The 19,551-nt window shown below is 37.6% G+C and overlaps 3 protein-coding genes across 3 annotated transcripts; all 3 read left to right on the forward strand.

The window, feature by feature from the left end:
- Nucleotides 1–224: 224 nt before the first annotated feature.
- On the forward strand, nucleotides 225–1,163 carry LOC102507618 (olfactory receptor 6C2-like). The gene is given in 3 exon segments (XM_014560325.2): nucleotides 225–399; nucleotides 402–922; nucleotides 924–1,163. Coding segments are annotated over 3 exon segments (936 nt in total).
- Nucleotides 1,164–5,938: 4,775 nt separating this feature from the next.
- On the forward strand, nucleotides 5,939–6,868 carry LOC102510305 (olfactory receptor 6C4). Its single transcript, XM_014560321.1, has one exon. It carries the CDS (start codon nucleotides 5,939–5,941, stop codon nucleotides 6,866–6,868), a length of 930 nt encoding a protein of 309 aa, XP_014415807.1.
- Nucleotides 6,869–13,604: 6,736 nt separating this feature from the next.
- Nucleotides 13,605–14,649, forward strand: LOC102507881 (olfactory receptor 6C4). Its single transcript, XM_006185994.2, has one exon. It carries the CDS (start codon nucleotides 13,720–13,722, stop codon nucleotides 14,647–14,649), a length of 930 nt encoding a protein of 309 aa, XP_006186056.1. The 5' UTR covers nucleotides 13,605–13,719.
- Nucleotides 14,650–19,551: the final 4,902 nt, after the last annotated feature.

The raw sequence follows: 19,551 nt of genomic DNA on the forward strand, positions 1-19,551 counted from the left end.
TTCTAGTCAGAGAATTACAGGTGTAAGATTCATAATAGTGATTGCCTATAAATGTCTCTTACTAAGATGTCAAAGGCACTGCTGTGTTAACAAACTGAGTTTAATAAAAGAAGAGAGTGCACGAGAGTTGATTTGCTAGGATATTTCATTCAGGTTCCAAAACTAGGTTCTTATGACACTTCTTTCTTCAGGTGGAATCACCCCTGACTTGGCAAGAGGCAGTGATGAGAAATCATACAGCAATAACAACATTCATCCTGCTGGGATTGACAGATGACCCAAAACTACAAGTTCTGCTTTTTCTATTTTTGTTCCTCACCTACATGTTGAGTGTGGCTGGGAACCTCATCATTATCACCCTGACACTTTTGGATTCCCATCTTCAAACTCCCATGTATTTTCCCTCCGAAATTTCTCTTTCTTAGAAGTCTCATTCACCACGGTCTGTATTCCCAGATTCCTGTATACTCTGACAACTGGAGATAATACTGTTACCTATAATGCTTGTGCCACCCAATTCTTTTTTGTTGTCCTCTTTGGAGCAACCGAATTTTTTCTCCTGGCCGCCATGTCCTATGACCGCTACGTGGCCATCTGTGAGCCCCTGCACTACACGACCATCATGAACAACAGGGTCTGCACGGCACTCGTTCTCTGCTGTTGGTTTGCGGGCCTGTTGATCATCCTCCCGCCTCTGGGCGTGGGCTTCCAGCTGGAATTCTGCGACTTGAATGTGATTGATCATTTTGGCTGTGATGCATCTCCCATTTTACAGATAACCTGCTCAGACACTGTGCTGATAGAGAGAATCGTCTTGAGTTTGGCGGTGCTGACACTCATTATGACCTTAGTGTGTGTGGTCCTCTCCTACACGTACATCATCAGGACCATTCTAAGATTCCCTTCTGCCCAACAAAGGAAGAAAGGCCTTTTCCACCTGCTCCTCCCACATGACTGTGGTTTCCATCACCTACGGCAGCTGCATCTTCATCTACATCAAACCTTCCGCAAAGGAAGGAGTGGCCATCAACAAAGTGGTGTCTGTGCTCACCACTTCAGTTGCCCCTTTGCTGAATCCATTCATTTATACCCTTCGAAACAAACAAGTGAAAGAAGCCTTCAAAGACACAGTAAAACGGATTGTGTTTCTCACAAAGAAGTAAGAGACTATTACTGTTTTTTGAGACTGACTTAAATTTAAACCTGAATAACCCAGGAGCAACATTCACGAATTTGCTAAATAAATAGTTTCTTCCTATTCTGTAGATTAATCAAGTGAATCCTCTCCCAGGAATGTTCTTTTATAACCCAAATGCCAAAATCAAGCTCCTTCTTTCCAAGTTTATTTTATTCAAAATGTTTTTTTCCATTAATGCATGTTCCAGAGACTAGATTCCCAAAATACTCAATGTCATAAAAGGGAAATATAGATACATGAAGCTGTATGTCTGGCCATCTGGCCTTCTCGTGATGTGAACTATAAATGCCCAGAGAGCATTTCTCACTCGTTTGGAAGACCCCAGTTGAACAAGAGTAATTAAAAACTCTTTACCAAAGCTTAAAACATGATCTTAAAGAAAAGTTTGCACTCCAGAGCTCTCTTTGTCATTTTAAAATGTCCATTTTTTAGGAATGACTAAAAGGTGTTAATGGGGAAATTTCAAAATCAGTGAAGATAATTATATTCTTTCTTTTAAACCAATTTATCTACAAAAATCTTTCTACTGGCCTGTCTGGAAATGATGTGGATGTACCGCATCTTGAAATATCTGATTACAAAGAGAAAGAACAAGACGTCTGAGTGCTAGAGTCATCTACTGACATGGCCCCTGACGGTGCTTAGACACAGACCCCAGGAGAACAAGCCCTGACTTTAGGAGTAGGGCGAGTAAATCTTACCAGAAACATAAACATGAAAGGCAAAAAAAAAATTTTAAGAAGACCATATAGGAGAACAGTTTCACAGCCTTGGGTTAGGGAAGAATTTCTTAAATTAGATACAACAAACAATTGATAAATTCGACTGCATTAAGATTAAGAATCTGTTCCCCCCAAAAACACCATTAATAGAGTCAATAGTAGAAGATATTTGCAACTCATATAACCCAAAAAGTAATTAAGTTCAGAATATATAAGGAATTCCAATAAATCAATAGGAAAAAGACAGATAACCCAATGAAAAAGAAATGGGCAAGAGATCAAAATAGGAACTTCAAAAAAGAGAAATATAAATGGCTAATATAGGTATAGAAAATTCTTCACCTATACTAGTAACTACAGAAAAGCAAATTAAGATCACATGAGTTCCCTAATTCAAAAAGATACATGTACCCCAATGTTCATAGGAGCACTGTTTATAATAGCCAACCTAAAAGTCCATCAACTGATGAATGGATTGAAAAAGATGTGGTATGTGTGTGTGTATATATATATATACACACAATGAAATACTACTCAGCCATTAAAAGAATGAGATAATGCCATTTGCAGTAACATGGATGGACTTAGAGATTACACAAAGTGAAGTAAAACAAAGATGATGATATCACTTGTATGTGGAATCTAAAAAATGATACAAATGAACTTATTTGCAAAAGAGAAACAGACTCACAGACATAGACATACCAGAGGTGGTGATACTGGAAGTAACTTAACCACTTTGAAATCAGTTTGGCATCACGAGTGAAGCTGAGGTTATACATAGCAATAACTCAGCAATTCCATTCTTGGATATATTTCACAGAGAAAATTTCAGACATGTTTCAGTATAGCTGTACATTTCATAATTTCCCCAAAATGAAAAATAAATTCCTGTCAACTGAATAAATGAATAAATTGTCACACAGTGGAACACTACAATGAAAATGAATGACTCACAGAAACAACACAAATGAATACTAAGCATAAAATTGAACAAAAGAAGCAAGACAGGAAAGAATACATACAATGCAATTCCAATTTTATAAAGTTTGAAAACAGGTAGCACTAAATTAAATTGTTTAAGGATCTATACTTAAGTGATAAAATTGTAAGTGTAAGCAATTTAATTTGTTGAAGTTTTCTCATATGCAAATGCAGATAAAAATAAGAACAGGCTCCAAAAATTTGTGATGATTAAATAAATTAATGCATGTAACAGACTCAGTCTCTGCTTTAAAAAAATGGAAATCACTTAATAAGCAAAGTTACTCATATGGTTCTCCTTGGTCTTACTGTTAATGTTCCTGGTGTTAATACTGCTATTGATTTTTTATCTTTTGAAACTTCTGTGAACACAAACCTCTATCCAAAACAAAGTTTTTAGCCACATACGTTTTCTCTTTTTTTGAGTCTGATCTTCATACTTCATTCTTATAATATCAGGTGATGAACAAGAAGAAAAGAATGGACAGAAAATAAGATAATATTGATTTATATTTTGGAGTGGGTGGTGAATGAATGACTTAATCATCATCTGAGAGATGGCTTGATTTCTGATGAATTTGCAAGTACTATAGGGGCCACCCATCCTCCTACAAATGAAAGGACCCCTAATTATGTTGACTTTACAAGAATAATTTATGAAATATTTCCAGAATGTGGGGCTCTTCAGTGACCCTCAAATTGCGTCACCAGTGCCGTAGCATATTTCAATGATAACTAAGTGATAAATTTTCTAACCATCCTTAGCGGTCTCACCCCATTGCTCTCAGCCTCTCTCTCAGACTCTTAGGCCATAGCTGAGTCTCTCATTGCACTTTTTTTGGGTCTTTTTTGCCAGCTTTATTGAAATATAGTTGACATATAACACTGTGTAACTTTAAGATGTACAAGGTGATGATTTGATACTCTCATTGCACTTTTAACACAGTCTCCCTGGCCCTTCTCCTCTCAGACATATGTCCACAACTTGCTCACAGAGTTGTCAGCAATTGGTGTTCATTAGCACCTTCTGAACTTGGGTCCACAGGGCACCTTTAGCTTCTTTAGGAAATTGATCCCCATGTGCCTGCTCTAAATAAGGAGCAGATAAAGTCTGGGTCACTCTTGCTAACACGGAATCTGCAAAGTCCATATCTTAGCTTCTAAGGACAGCAACATAATTTACCATAAATCAGAAAACTTAGGAGATTTTCAGCTGATAAGTTGTCTTTTTTAATTCTATCACAGTTTTTTTTTTAATTGGGGGGGGGTTGTTTTTTTGCTGCTCCTAAATTGAACTGTATCTCTCAAGAACTGAGGTATCATTCTAGTTTGAATTATTTGGACTAATAGAAAAACAACTCACTTATTTAGTTAAGACTTATAAAGTTGGGTACTTCCATGAGAGAGCATGGCAGGATAGGATCAGACAGTATAAAAATATGCTAATTTTTTACCATTTGTAGACTCATGTGTGAATCTCGTCTTTGAGTCATCTTTTCGAATCAACAAAGTAAACAGACCACTGCAAATTGTGAAGAGTATGAGCACCTTATGTTTCCAGTTCCCAGAATCAGCAATATTATCATTTTGTGGACATAGACCATGAAATTATACTACTGTGAAGTTCTGGAAGAAAACACAAAGCTACTATTAAAAATCACAGGTGAGTACATCAGGGAAGTGAGATCCAGATCTGAGAAAACCAGTTCAAGGTTCAACCTCACCTGGTCCCTCCGTACTCACTTATGGCTGTCATGGGAAAATTATCACTGATGTCTGAAAGTATATGATTTTTCTAACTAACTATGCATGTGGATTAGATTATCCCTTAAAATGTCCTTTGCCACAGGAATCTTCAAAATCCGATAGGGCTGAAGATGGCAAATCAAAGTTTCCTTCCTTGTGCACCATTAATTTATCTACAAAGGACAACTATAATAACAATATTAGTGCCAACTTCCTGCTCTCTGTGTTCTAAGAGCAGTGGACACACATGTCTGAGATTATAACCAACTTCTACTCCCAAATACTATTCAGGCATCTTCAAAACTTTCAGCAAAATCCATTCTGAGAGATGTGTCCTGTGGCTGCCACAGTCTCTCTCTGCCTGGAAGTGTGCCAAATCAGTGCCCAGAAGACTCCAAATACAGCAGCAAAGCATAAAGTTTAATGCTTATCAATATGATTTAGTGATGACCGAGACCTGGACAGAGGAAAAGACTGACAGGATAAAACGACAGAGTCATGAAACAATGGTCTCAGAATCTTAAAGGCCAGATAGACATTCACCTCAAAAAATTCAAAGAGGTAGCAAAAAGTCAGTGTTGGATCTGGGACCTGCAGCATCTCCTGCACTGGGAGAATTTCCACAGGTTACTTACAGAGGGAACCAGGAACCAGCATGTGAAGGAGATGAGGGTCAGTGACAGACACATGATGAGGTATCAGGTAGTACGTGAAGGGGAACACAGAAAGAAAAGAGGAACAAGGAGAAACATTTATACAAGAACATAGAAGTGAGAGAGGTAAGTCAGCTACAATGATTTAAGTGTAGGAAATTTATGAACATTTCATAGGAAAGGACAGGTCCAGACAGTCATTCTTGTGTGACATATCTTTACTAAGAACCTAGGAATAGGAGAAATGACAAGAACTTCATGAATAGAATCAGTATTTTACATTTTGGTGCTTTTATCCCACTGTATGACTCTTCTATGCACATCCTTTGTGTGTGTGTTTTAGATATGTTTTATTCTTTGTGTTTAAATCAATTTGTATTAATGTTTTAATGTGAAAATATTAACCCTGCCAAAAAAAAAAGCTTTATGAGTCAAGCCACTTGCACAGGAGACTTGCGGCTTCCCTTTAGCCAAGCCCAGTCCAATGGGATGCCAGTTCGGGTCAGTTTGAATGAAGAGTTGATAACATGACCTGCTTGTGTTGGTTGCCATTAACTTCATTTTTCCTACCCTAAGAAACTTCAGTTTTCATCACTGATCCTGCCTTTTTTCCTTAGATCTACTGAGGGCCAACAATGAAAAACCGAACCACATTTACTGAGTTTATCTTGCAGGGCTTCACAAATCAACCAGAACTCCAGGTGGTGATATTCATCTTTCTGTTCCTCGCCTACATGCTGAGTGTCCTGGGAAATCTGACTATCATCATACTCAGCCTGGTAGACCCCCACCTCAAGACGCCCATGTATTTCTTCCTCCGCAATTTCTCCTTCTTAGAAGTTTCCTTCACGTCCATTTTTATTCCCAGATTTCTAACCAGCTTGACAACGGGAAATAAAGTCATCAGCTTTGCTGGCTGCTTGACTCAATATTTTTTTGCTATACTTCTCGGGGCCACAGAGTTTTACCTCCTGGCTGCCATGTCCTATGACCGCTATGTGGCCATCTGCAAGCCCCTGCAATACCTGACCATCATGAGCAGCCGAGTCTGCGTCCAGCTCGTGTTCTGCTCCTGGCTGGGGGGGGCCCTGGCTATCCTGCCGCCAATCATGTTGATGAGCCAGGTGGACTTCTGTGCCTCCAATGTTCTGAATCAATATTACTGTGACTATAGACCCCTCCTAGAGGTTGCCTGCTCAGACACAAGCCTTTTAGAATTAATAGTCATCTTTTTAGCCATCTTGACTCTGGTGGTTACTCTGATGCTGGTGACACTTTCTTATACATATATTATCAGGACTATTCTGAGGATCCCTTCTGGCCAGCAAAGGAGAAAGGCATTTGCCACTTGTTCCTCCCACATGATTGTCATCTCCCTCTCTTATGGCAGCTGCATCTTTTTATACATTAATCCATCACCAAAAAAACGAGGAAACTTCGACAAGGAAATTTCTCTGCTCATGACTTCAGTTAGCCCCTTGTTGAATCCCTTTATTTATACCCTAAGGAATCAGCAGGTGAAGCAAGCTTTTAAGAGCACAGTGAAAAAAATTGTGAAGTTTTAATCATCAGAATTTATTATTTTAATCAATAAAATCAAACTAACAAATATTTGAGTTACTACATAAGTATTAAGTGTCTACTATGTTTCAAGTGATAATCCTGGACATTGAGAATAGAAATACAAGAAATACGGTTCCCAGTTTCTAAGAACCTCCAGTCTAGTATCACAGAGTGATATAAAAACAAATAAATTATAATCAAACTTATTAAGTTACTACAAAGGGATAAATGAGATGCCGTAAAAAAGACTTGAGACAAATTACTTCACTCTTGATTTCATGGCATTTCACTTTTGAGGTGAAATTTGAAAGGCAAAAGGAGTTTATAATGGGAACAGTAGGAGGATGTTAATTTAGAGTGGATGGTGGAAGCCCAAGAATGAAGATATTTATTGCACATTTAGGAGACAGCTAGGCATTACTGAGCCAAGAGAAAGCAAAAGAAAGAAAGTGATACTATCAAATTTGTCTTATGAGGAATATAGTAATGCAGAGAACAGGTCTACTCCTACATACAAGTGACAAGCAATTAATCAAGAATAGCATTCAAGCAAATGGCGGTAAAGGTCTTATGGTCCATGAGAATAGAGAGAAAGGACACAGTTCCCAGCTTAATTCAAGTAACTTAGTGTATAGGTGATGGAGATAAGAAAGTTTTCCAACCTGGAAGGCTGCACGGTTGATAAAGCCGTAAATCAAAATGAAGGATTCAGGAGGAAAATATTTGTATGTGTAATCATCACAAGTTATATCTAATCAACTTTGTTTCAAAACATAGATGAAAAATAAACATATGAGAAGGATTTCTCTATCAGTGTACCAATGGACTCAGCTTTAGAAGAACATGTGAAATATGAGTCAGATTAGTTTAAAAGTCAATTTGGGCAAGCAACGCAAGGAACAAAGTGAGGTTTAGACAGGAAGGTTTGGCTTTTGTCTCAAAATAATTTAAGAGCACAGACTTAGGAAATCTCCTTAGAAGTAGCTTCTAATCAAGGATATTCTGAAATAAAGTCTGCCAATAGTAGCCATCAGAGAGATGAAGGACGAGGAGGAAGAAGGGGAGGGGAGGGGGAGCAGCGAAGCCAGGGAGGGTGGGAGGGCGGAAATAAAGAGCTACTACAGAAAAAGAAGTAAAAACTCCCCTGGAAGTCAGGGACTACAGGCCTAAGAATTGTCAGAGCTGGAAGGGAAGCCAGCAGAATCGGCAGTATCGTGTCTATAAAGCTTCAGTATTCTTCCAAAGTTTTATAAAGTGAAGTTTAAAAATCATTTCAATCTAGTAGTGCCAGAACAAAGGTCATATGGAGAAGGAAAGACCGTCGTACCTAATTTAGCAAGAAATGGAAGTTTTAACCATGCAAAGCACACACCGAAGGAAATAATGAGAAAAGCAAAATCTTGAAGCTGTAGGTAAAATTATGAAATTTCCACCTTTGGCCTAGTAAGCAGTGTTTAACATGACACTTTCCACAATGGCAATCCACCATCTGTGCTGTTTGATATTTTCCTCAGCATTAGTGTCTTACGGTTGTTTACAGAGTTTCCCCAATCGTGTTTTAAACTCACAGATGGAGCCTTTAACATTTTAAAGAGATCCTTTCCTTAGACCCTTCTTAGACCTGAAAGACAATTATATCCTAGATGTGTATAATCAATTATATATAATATATTTTTTCAAAGTAATAAATGCACATGCTTAAGGGCTCAAATAGTACCAACACCTCTCTATGCTCAGAACATACCTTAGGTCTTCCACTTTTAATTACTTTAGCTGTTTCTTCTGCTGGTCTTGTTTATGCTTTAAATAATGAGTTCAGGGAACTATTTATTGATTTGAGGTATATTTCCTGTTATAAAAGATGAGGTGTCAGCCCTCTTATAAAAATCTCATCTCCAACTTCCCCATATTCTTAATATTGCTAACATTAGATACTTTTTAAACACTTCAATGTACTTATGTAAATAATGTTCTCTGTTCACTATAAACACAAGTTGTGCCAAACAATTACATTCTTCTCTTGAACAGCTTTTTGAGTCTCTGGCAGCATCTAATTACCTTTTTATTTGGCAATATTTGCTATATCTTGCTTTAAAGTGTTTAAGTCTATTAAATATTCTATTGAGTCCTCTTTCATCCTAAAGGCCACACGCCTAAGGCTTCCATCCTCCTACTCCATCTACACACATGGCCTTCAATACATGTTCAGCAGCTATCCGATAGTCATGGTTGGTTAATGGATTAAAATGCAAAATGAGACGTAATTTTTAATGGTATAATGGGATATAACCCCTCAACAAGAATTACCACAATGGGAGAACATTATAAAAAAGATAATAAACCAAAAACTAAGACTCAAAATCAATTTGTGTATCAGAAAATTAAACAATAAGATGTCCCAACATGTAGAAATAAGATCCACAGATAAAGATCATCTCTTCTCAGATAAAGATTATTTTAGATGCTACAAATACAGTAAGCATTATTGTCCAGATAAATGCTTTAAGAGGAAGTGAGTGGTACCCAACAACAATTGATCCAGTTAACCCAGGATATAGCATCAATGGGGAGAGGTGGTAACGGGAAATTCTGGAAATCTTTAATAATGGTTCCCATAAACTCATGAAAATTGGATTGTGGCCAACAAGTGAATGCCTGGTCCCCTCAAAGTAAGCAGACTCCTACAGTGTACACATAAAAACTGTACATATAAAGCCTAGAATGTTCTATTGATTGCTACAAGGGTCCTCCAGTCATTTTGACCCACAGAACATATTCATTTTATGTAACTGAATAATTTTTATAGGAAAAGCCTGAAAGATGGAAATGAAAACAAACAGACTAGTGTTCATATGGTTAGTCCCATATCTGCATCTTCTTCATTGGTTAATCCTGTGTTTTGAATTTGTTGGGTTAAGCATTTTCATTTTAATAATGAGGCCCCTGTGGCCATGCCAAGTTTGTGTGGTGCTGCCTCCAGGACCCAAGGCTTAATGGGCAACTGGGTGCAGAATCACAGGCTCAGGACTTGTGAAAGCATTTATTCCAAGATGGGCCCACCATACAGCCAACATTGCCATCTTAATGATATGTAGGAGGGTGCAGCCAAGGAAGACAGTTTTTTGCACTAGAAGCCCTTGAACAATCCACAGCCACCACGGCTGATCCAGGGACTTCAGAAAGAATGAGAAAAGGCTATTGAAGCCTCGACAGTGAAGGAGTCTCTGTGGGGGAGGAAGGAGGACACTAACAGAAGTGCCTGTTTTGTTGCAATTTAGAGCCCTCTGTTGTTGGGTAGCCCATTCAAAGTAAGCAAATTTAGGTGCAGCCATTCTGCAAAACAGTATGGAGTTTCCTCAAAAAATTAAAAATAGAAGTATCATGTGACCCAGCAATTACTCCTCTAAGTATTTAATCTGAAGAAAATGAGAACACTAACTCGAAAAGACATCTGCGCCCCCATGTTCCTGCAGCATCATTTACAATAACCAAGATACAGAAACAACCTAAGTATCCATTGACTCATGAATAATAAAGAAAATGTGATACATATACTATTCAGCCATAAAAAACAAGGCAATCTTGCCATTTGCAACAACATGGATGGACCTTAAGGGCATTATGCTAAGTGAAATAAATCAGGCAGAGAAAGACAAATACTTATATGCAGAATCCCCCCACCACCAAAAAAAAATCCAAACTCATAGATACAGAGAACACACTAGTGTTTGCCAAAGGTGGGGGGGGGGAGGTGGGAGACATGAGTGAAGAGAGTCAAAATGTACAAAATTCCAGTTATAAAATAAGTCCTGGGGATGTAATGTACAGCATGGTGACTATAGGTAATAGTACTGTCCTGCGTATTTGAAAGTTGCTAAAAGAGTGGATCTTACCACAAAAGAAAAAAATTTTAATGATGTATGGTGACAGATGTTAACTAGACTTACTGAGGTGATCATTTTGTAATATATATAAATATCAAGTTATTATGTTGTATTAATGTAATATTGTAGTCAACTATACTTCCATAAAAAAATAAATAAATAATAAATAAATAAATGGAAAAAGGAAAAACAAAACAAAGGGAGTTAATTTTTGAGCAACAGCATAACTGACTAAAGTAAAATTTGTAAGTGGGGAACATATTGCCTCTGAAACCCAAATAAGCACAGTAAATGAGTAAGTGCTGGTGAAAAGGAAGAATTGGTTCCTTACATCAAGTATGAATTATCTCTGACAAGTAATGTTCAGAAATTTTACTGAAGTAACACGGCCTTGAATTTTACATGATGCAGTGGCCCAACCCTGACTGGAAAGTTCTATGACAAGTGTTTGTATATCCCATTTGACTGTATCATTTGAATTTCTTTGCAGAAGGATGTTATCAATGTAATGTTACAGCTCTGTTCCTGGAACAAGTTTGACGTGGTTAAGATTTTGCCTGCAAAGTTATGTGCATTGTCAGGGCTGTTGACATATCCCATGGGGAGGTGAATGAAAATGTACTGTTCCTTCAAAAGTGAAGGCAAATTGCTTCTGAGAAGCTGTACAACTACATACACAACAGAACATATTAGCCAAATCTATAACAGCAAAATATTTTCCAGTTGCTGATTGGATTAAATTTCAATAATGTTAGGTACGCAGGTCTTAATGGATGATAACATGGCATTAAGTGGTAATCCACTGTGAAGTGACATTCATTTATATCAGGTTTGAGCACTGCCCAAACTGGGTTATTAAAGGGAGAAATAATAGGAACAATGTCTTGGGCAGGCATACCAGTCCCCAGGGTTCTCACTCCACTGTTCCCAACATCACAAACCTCATGGCTGGGACAGATTCTCTCATGGAGCCCTGCATGGTCTCTCAGGAACTTCTCTCCTCAGCCATATGTTGACAACTTGTTCTCAAAGTTGTCAACAACTGAGGTTTATTTGCACCTTTTGAACTTGGGTCCATAGGGCATCTTTAGCTTCTTTAGGAAATTGATCCCCCTGTGCCTGCTCTAAAAAGAGCAAATAAAACCTGTAGCATCACTCTGGCTACAGTAGGAACTGCAAAGAAGCCCATATCCTGCCTTCAAAGGGCTCTGCAATAATCTCTCTTAGAACAGAATTATTAAGGAATTTTGGTCTATTAAAGACCTTTCTTTGAATCCTATCATTGCCAGGGAAGGGGGCTTATTTGCTTATTTATTTGTTTTTTTTTTAATACATATGCAGGGGTCTGTTTCTCAGGAACTATGGTTTGATTCCAGTTTGGAGTCACAAAACGGAAGGTAATTCACTTCCTTCCTAGTTAAGTCCCACAACCTTGGGTCCTCCCATTAAGAGAAGAACAGAATGTGGATGGAGGCCAATAGAAAACATGCTAAATTCTATACCACTCGGAGACTCATGTGGCACATCTCATCTTCGACACACCTCTTAGGAACAACAAGGTAAACAACCCACTGCAGTCATTCAGACTGTTGAGGCTGTGAGCACGGTAGATTCTTAAAGTCAGTGATGTTACTATTCTATATACGTGGATCGTGAAATCCATCAACTGTGAAAATCTGGATGAAAATGCAGAACTTGCCAAAGATGACATGTTAGTACAGACAAGGAAGGCATGGCTGTAGGGGATAGCAGTCAATGTTTAATATCAACTAGTGCCTCCAAAAGCTGTATGGAATAATGGGGAGACTGACAAGAATGACTGTGAGGATATGATTTTCTTTACCAATATGCATGTGAGTTTGAGGGGCTTTTTATTGTCTTTGTTTCTTAATCAGAAAAGTCTAAAGATGCACATAGGATCCCACCACCAGAGTTTCCTCCCTTAGGGATTACCAATGTGTCTACAAAGGACTCTTATTGTCAGAAACATTAATTTCCCTCTTCCTGGTTTCTGTATGCCAAGAAAATTTGAGGCATGATAAATGATCACCCGTAGTTTGCCACTGAGGGACTCTTTGAGACTTTAAGCAAAATCTACTCTGAGACGCCGTCTGTAGATCTCTTGAGATCTCTATTCTCAGAGATATATCCCAAGTCAGTGTATAGGAGACTTTGAAAATGGCAGAGAAACATATGTAAGTCCTAACTGATATGATTTACTAATGCCTGAGACTTGTCCGTGTAGTCACAAAGCTTCCAAAATAAAATGAGAGTATTGAACCAAAGATCATAAAGTCCTAAAGCCCTATTACAAATTCATCCTACAAAAGAAGTAGGGGTGTAGGAAAAATCAATTATGAATCAAGATCTTCAGCATTACCTTCCTGGGGAAATTACTATTGGCTGCTGAAATAAGGGAGTCAGAGATTTCTACAGTAACAGAGATGAGGCTCCATGGCAGACGTCCACTGAAGCCTCAGATAGTGCAGGGGGAGGGGAAAGTGCAGAGAAGGGAGGAGCACAGTGAGGGGAGAGGGAAGCACAGAAAACAGAATCAGACAGAGATGTTTCTATCAAGTGCCCAGGAATATGAGAGATTCACAGTCAGAGAAAAGTGACTTACATGTGAAGATTTCATAAACATTTAAGGAAGTAAAGATAAGATGGGTTCAAAAATTTCCTCTTCTGAAAAAAATTGAGTAATTATTCTGTAGTAAATTCTGTTAAGTGTCCAGGAATGGATCAGCTTGAAGAGTTACAAAGACTTAAGGAATAAGGTCACTTACATGGGAGGTGTGGGGCTTCATGGAGCCAAGTTCGGTCCAATGGGACAGTGGTTTGGGCCAAATGGACGGAGAGTTATATTTGACCTAATTCTTTGATTACAATCAGCTTTATTTCTCCAATCCCGAGAAACTTTAGTTTTCACCATGCTCACCTTTTCCCTTTAGATCTACTAGAGGTCAACGATGAAAAACCGAACCACATTTACTGAGTTTATTCTGTTGGGCCTCACAAATCAACCAGAACTCCAGGTGGTGATTTTCATCTTTCTGTTCCTCACCTACATGCTGAGTGTCCTGGGAAATCTGACTATCATCATACTCACTCTGGTGGACCCCCACCTCAAGACGCCCATGTATTTCTTCCTCCGGAATTTCTCCTTCTTAGAAATTTCCTTCACGTCCATTTTTATTCCCAGATTCCTAACTAGCTTGACAACGGGAAATAAAGTCATCAGCTTTGCTGGCTGCTTGATTCAATATTTTTTTGCTATATTTCTTGGGGCCACAGAGTTTTACCTCCTGGCTGCCATGTCCTATGACCGCTATGTGGCCATCTGCAAGCCCCTGCACTACACGACCATCATGAGCAGCCGAGTCTGCATCCAGCTCGTGTTCTGCTCCTGGCTGGGGGGGTTCCTAGCTATCTTTCCCCCAGTCATCTTGATGAGCCAGGTGGACTTCTGTGCTTCCAATGTTCTGAATCACTACTACTGTGACTATGGGCCCCTCCTGGAGCTTGCCTGCTCAGACACAAGCCTCTTAGAACTGATGGTCATCTTCTTGGCGGTTGTGACTCTGGTGGTTACTCTGGTGCTGGTGACACTTTCTTATACATATATTATCAGGACCATTCTGAGGATCCCTTCTACCCAGCAAAGGACGAAGGCTTTTTCCACATGTTCTTCCCACATGATTGTCATCTCCCTCTCTTACGGCAGCTGCATGTTTATGTACATTAATCCTTCTGCAAAAGAAGAAGGTGTTTTCAACAAAGGAATAGCTGTGCTCATTACTTCAATTACTCCCTTGTTAAACCCTTTCATTTACACTCTAAGAAATCAGCAAGTGAAGCAAGCATTCAAGGACAACATCAAAAAGATCATGAAGTTTTAAATATATATATTTATATATTTTATCTCAAGGAAATACATTTCACTTAATAAATATGTATTGAATGTCTACTGTATTTTTGCAAGTGCTGAACCAGCACTTGAGGACAAAAGTATAAAGGGCGTACGCCCTAATTTCAAGGAATCTATGCTCTAATGTGATAGAAATGTGTACAAACTGTAAATTGATGTCATAAGTTTACAAAAAATAAAATAATATGGTAAGTGTTATTAGAGAAAGATGACTGAGAATCCCTGAAAACAACAATTGGAAAGAATTAACTGTTTTCTGGAAATTACTTGAAATTTAAGAGGCAAAACATCCTGCTTATTTAGGAGAGTGGGAAGGTAAAAATTTAGAGCAAGAAAGAGGCCAGATCATAAAGGTGTTTATTACAAAGTGTGGAGTTAGCTGGATATTCGTGAGCCAAGAGACGTTTAAGAAAGGAGGTGATGTTACCAGCATTGTCTGGAAGGAGGTCGAGCACGGGCACTGCTCTTCACTGTGGAGCGCTGGAGACCATCCTTCTATCAGTGTCAATAATTTTTTATTCTCCTTTCCTCTTTCATTTATTTTTCAGCTGTAGGCCACTGCAACTTCCACCCTCCCATAAAGAAAAAAGGCTTTACATTTGATCCACTTTTCTCCAAATGAGGTGAAAATTCTCAAGATTTTGTCAACTTACACATTTGTTTTCTAGAAGTTATGGTTAGGTTTCTAAAGGAAAGGTTAGAATCCTCTCACTTCTCCTATTGGTGCTTTTCATAAGCTGACATTTTTTAAGGTAATGAGTCATCGACTCTTCCTCTTTGCTAGTCTCTGATAATTCTTTTTCTATTGTAATTTTATTTTCATCTTTTTGCTTATTTTGTTAGGTATTATAAAGGACAAATTCTGTGATATAACTTCATTCGTTTAACTTGTTCCCAAATTTTTGCTTTTTTTAAAACATAAGCCATGGATAACTATTTCATAAAGTGGTAAAGAATATAAGGTATTCATACAGTTCTATATCTAGAATGTTCCAAATTATGAGTCTTTGCAGCCAACTCTACCTACCCTACCAAGACTACCCTATCAATAACTCTACACACGGAGTCAAGGTAAGAGCAAATTCAATTTGAATCAGCGTCAATGGAACAGGACATTTCGGAAATCTGAGTACTTGTACTTTGTTTGCTAATATCCTAATTCATTGCAGAATGCTGATTACTGTTTGGGGTACAAATAGAACATCATCTGATGTGTTCACCCCTTTTATATGTGGTAATAACATTGAATGGAATAATGCTCCTCAAGCACTTTAGGAACAAACTGTATTAGACTGATCATGAGAGCAAACTCCCAGAACCCCAGAAAGCATTGAAGAGTGTGTAATATTTTTATTAAATGGCCTTTTATATAAAGCCATTGCTGTTTTGAATATCTAGGTTTCTTGGTGGATAAGCTAGAGATTAGTGATGACTTTCAATTTATTCCAACTTCACTGAACTGTTAATTAATAGAGAAATGTTCTTAAACAATCACACCTGAATCATTAAGTTCCCCTAAATCCACATTGCTACCAAAACCTATGATGAAGTGGGAGACAACGCCACATGGTGGTTGAAAATACAGGCTTTCGTTCAAATCCCAGATACTCAACCTTCTACCCAAGTCTCCTTGCAACACTTTTTCACCTCTCTAACGCTTACTTTTCTCAACTCTAAAATGTGGATAATAATAGTGTCTATCTTATAGGTTAGCTTTGAGCATCAAATGACATCGTAAGTATTAAAAAAATTAAAGCCATTATTTATTGTTTAATAAATGATATCCATTATAACAGTATGGTAATAATAACCAATGTCCTTTTCAAGAAAGTCAGGTTTAACTGGTAGGAATAGGTATTAAATTGTTCAGTTTAACCTAAAGGGGACTGTAAAAATGTTGGCCATTCTACTTGCCACAAGGCCAGCTTGTTTCCATTCCTCTTCTGTCCAGCTGCATCCTTAGACAGCCAGGTCAGTGAAGGTCTAACCCGCACTTCAGATAAAGCCAATCAGAACATCCGGCAGCGGACTGTTAGGACTGGGCTACTGCCAACTCCCTGTGCCCCAGACACCAAGTATGCTGAGAAGAAGAAGACTAGTTGTATAAGTCAAAGTTCAAGAATATGAGCCAGGGCTCCACCCAGACTTCATAATAAAAGCATTTTGAAATGAAATCAGGAGGGAACGTGTCACCTTCTACAAGAGCTTGTCCAGAAGACAAAAGAAAAAGACAAGTCATGCTCTTCAGAAGCTGTCCACCTGGCTATCTTTATGTTAATATTGACTTGGAATGTAACCCAAGTCACAGAAAAGCAAAGGAATGAGTTTACTAATTCTGCAGCTGAACCTTTAGAGCATTCAGGGTCTAAATATATAAGTTGGTGGGTTTCATCCTCCTGTCACCGCTGTTGACAGAATCAAAAGAAACAGCTCTACAGCCTAGTACTCCCAGGATAGTATCAGCAGGACTGGGGTGAGGGGAGAATAAAAACAAGTGAGACCGGACCTACTGCACCAAGTGTTCACTCCTCTCTCCTCTCTCCCTGAGCCCCCAGAGGTTGTGGGCTTATGAATTATAAATCTAAACGCAAAGCCACTTCTTGCAAAGAGTTTAAAATAAAATTCAAAAGGGAAGGAGAGAATTTTTTAAGAAGTCAGGCAAGGTAACAACAGTTCTATAATGATTTGGGTTTTCCAGCCTAAGGATCATCTTTGTCATTTCTTTAGATTCACCCAGAACGTCACAAACCAGGGCTTAAGCTTCAGCCCATACATATCACTAGACAGTATCGCTGAAGCTCTGCAGGGGTTATGAGTTCAGAAGCCACAGTAACCACCCATCTGAGGAATACAGCCACTGTGAAGTGGGGGCTGGGTGGGGAGCAAGATTACACACAAGACAACAGAGGAAGGGAAGAATTATAGGAACAGAAACATCAAGAATTTAACAAGTTTATACTGTACATAGTACAGGGAACTATATTCAATATCTTATAGTAACTTACGGTGAAAAAGAAGATGAAAACAAATATATGTTCACGTATGACTGAAGCATTATGCTGTACACCAGAAATTGACACACTGCAAACTGACTATACTTCAATAATATATATATATACACACACACCAAATATATATATATATATTTTTGTTATGTATATATACCAAAAAAATTATGTAAGTATAATTTACTCAAAAAGATACAAATGATACTGGTAACATGAAAGACAAAACATTATAAAAAATAACTAGGAAAAAATATGGCTGCAAAACCTAATAAGTGAAATAAAGATGAGGCTAATACCAAGAGAGAAGGAACTAAAACATTCATTAAAACTAAGCTAGAAGACCAGACCTGATAAGGAGGGAGGGTATAGCTCAAGTGGTAGAGAGCGTGCTTATTAGCATGCACAAGGCCCTCCGTTAAAGTAAAACAAATAAATAAATAAAATAAACCTAGTTACCTCCCCCCCAAAGAAAATCAGACCTGATAAACTCTCCCATAAAGCAACAGAAAACAATAAAGATATTAGATAGATAACATAAAACAATAATGATATTAAATTAGGTAGGTAGGTAGATAGATAAATAGGCACCAAAAGACCATTGTAGATGCCCAAATCCAGAGAATAAGCATTGCAGGTGAAGAGAAGAGAAAAAATGAAATAATAATACATTTCCTATACTAGAGAAAGGTGGGTATGTCTGAGTATGCTGAGACAAGCTAGATAGAGAAAATTTACACCTCAAGAAACCAGACATTTAAATGTGATAGTAAAATAAAAGAATGGCTTAGAAGGCTTACTGCACAAAGAACAAATTCAAAACACTTCTAAAAGAAATACTCAAATAAAAGGATAAATAAACAGAAGGATGATGCAAATAATATGAAACATAAAAATTACAATATAACATATTAATTACATGATGTGTATTTTTAACTTTTAAAAAAGGGAGACTCAAAGATGAATAAAAGAAAATCTATATTCAAAGCAGAACTAAAATTCTAGAAAACATGTAAACAGTGGGGTTGCAAAGAAAGTCCAAAGTAACGTACAGAAACGGTAATATATTTGTTGTGATCCAAGAAAGAAATAGAAATGCCTAAGTTTAAGAAATCAGTAGATGAAAATAAACAAAACTGAATCTTAAGGTATCCATCCTAAAAATAAAATATAATTTACAACTCAACAAAACAAAAAGTATCCACCCAATGAGAGACAGGAAAAGATTTTTTAAAGTAGTAACCAGTGGAAAAAATGGCATATATAGAATAAGATGGTAGACATCAGTCCTATTATATAACAGTCATCATGGAAAGAACATATCAGTGAATCCCATAATGAAAGACACAGAACTCAAACTGGGTTAAAAGCAATAACAAATAAATTCAGGAATGTATTGTATATAATAGACACACTTAAGTCTATTTTACCAAAAATATAAATTTTACTTTCATGTATTCTGGTAATTAAGGGTTAGAACTGAAAATAGCACTTTGGTTCTACAGAAGGAGTTAGAAGTTACTATTAAAGTTTCAGAAGTTTGTTTAAAAATAAGACATTTTAATCAAAATGCAAAATTTCATTCACACCTATTTGTATGCTAAAGCAGTCATTTGCTTGAATGTAACTAATTGATGAAATGGAATGGACAGAAAGTGTTAATTTGGTGCTTTGTTTGTCTAGAGCCCAGGATTTCCTACCACATACCACTAAGGAAATACCTGAACTTCACTCATCACAATGAGTAAATGATAGATAAATACCATCCCTCCCAAAAAAGACTAACTGACCTGATTGCAGGGTGCTCTGTAAAATTATTTAGATGATTTTCTGAAGGACACCTGCTTTTACCATCTCTTTAATCAATA

The sequence above is a fragment of the Camelus ferus genome, chromosome 12 (assembly GCF_009834535.1).
Source record: "Camelus ferus isolate YT-003-E chromosome 12, BCGSAC_Cfer_1.0, whole genome shotgun sequence".
Taxonomy (NCBI): Eukaryota; Metazoa; Chordata; class Mammalia; order Artiodactyla; family Camelidae; genus Camelus; species Camelus ferus.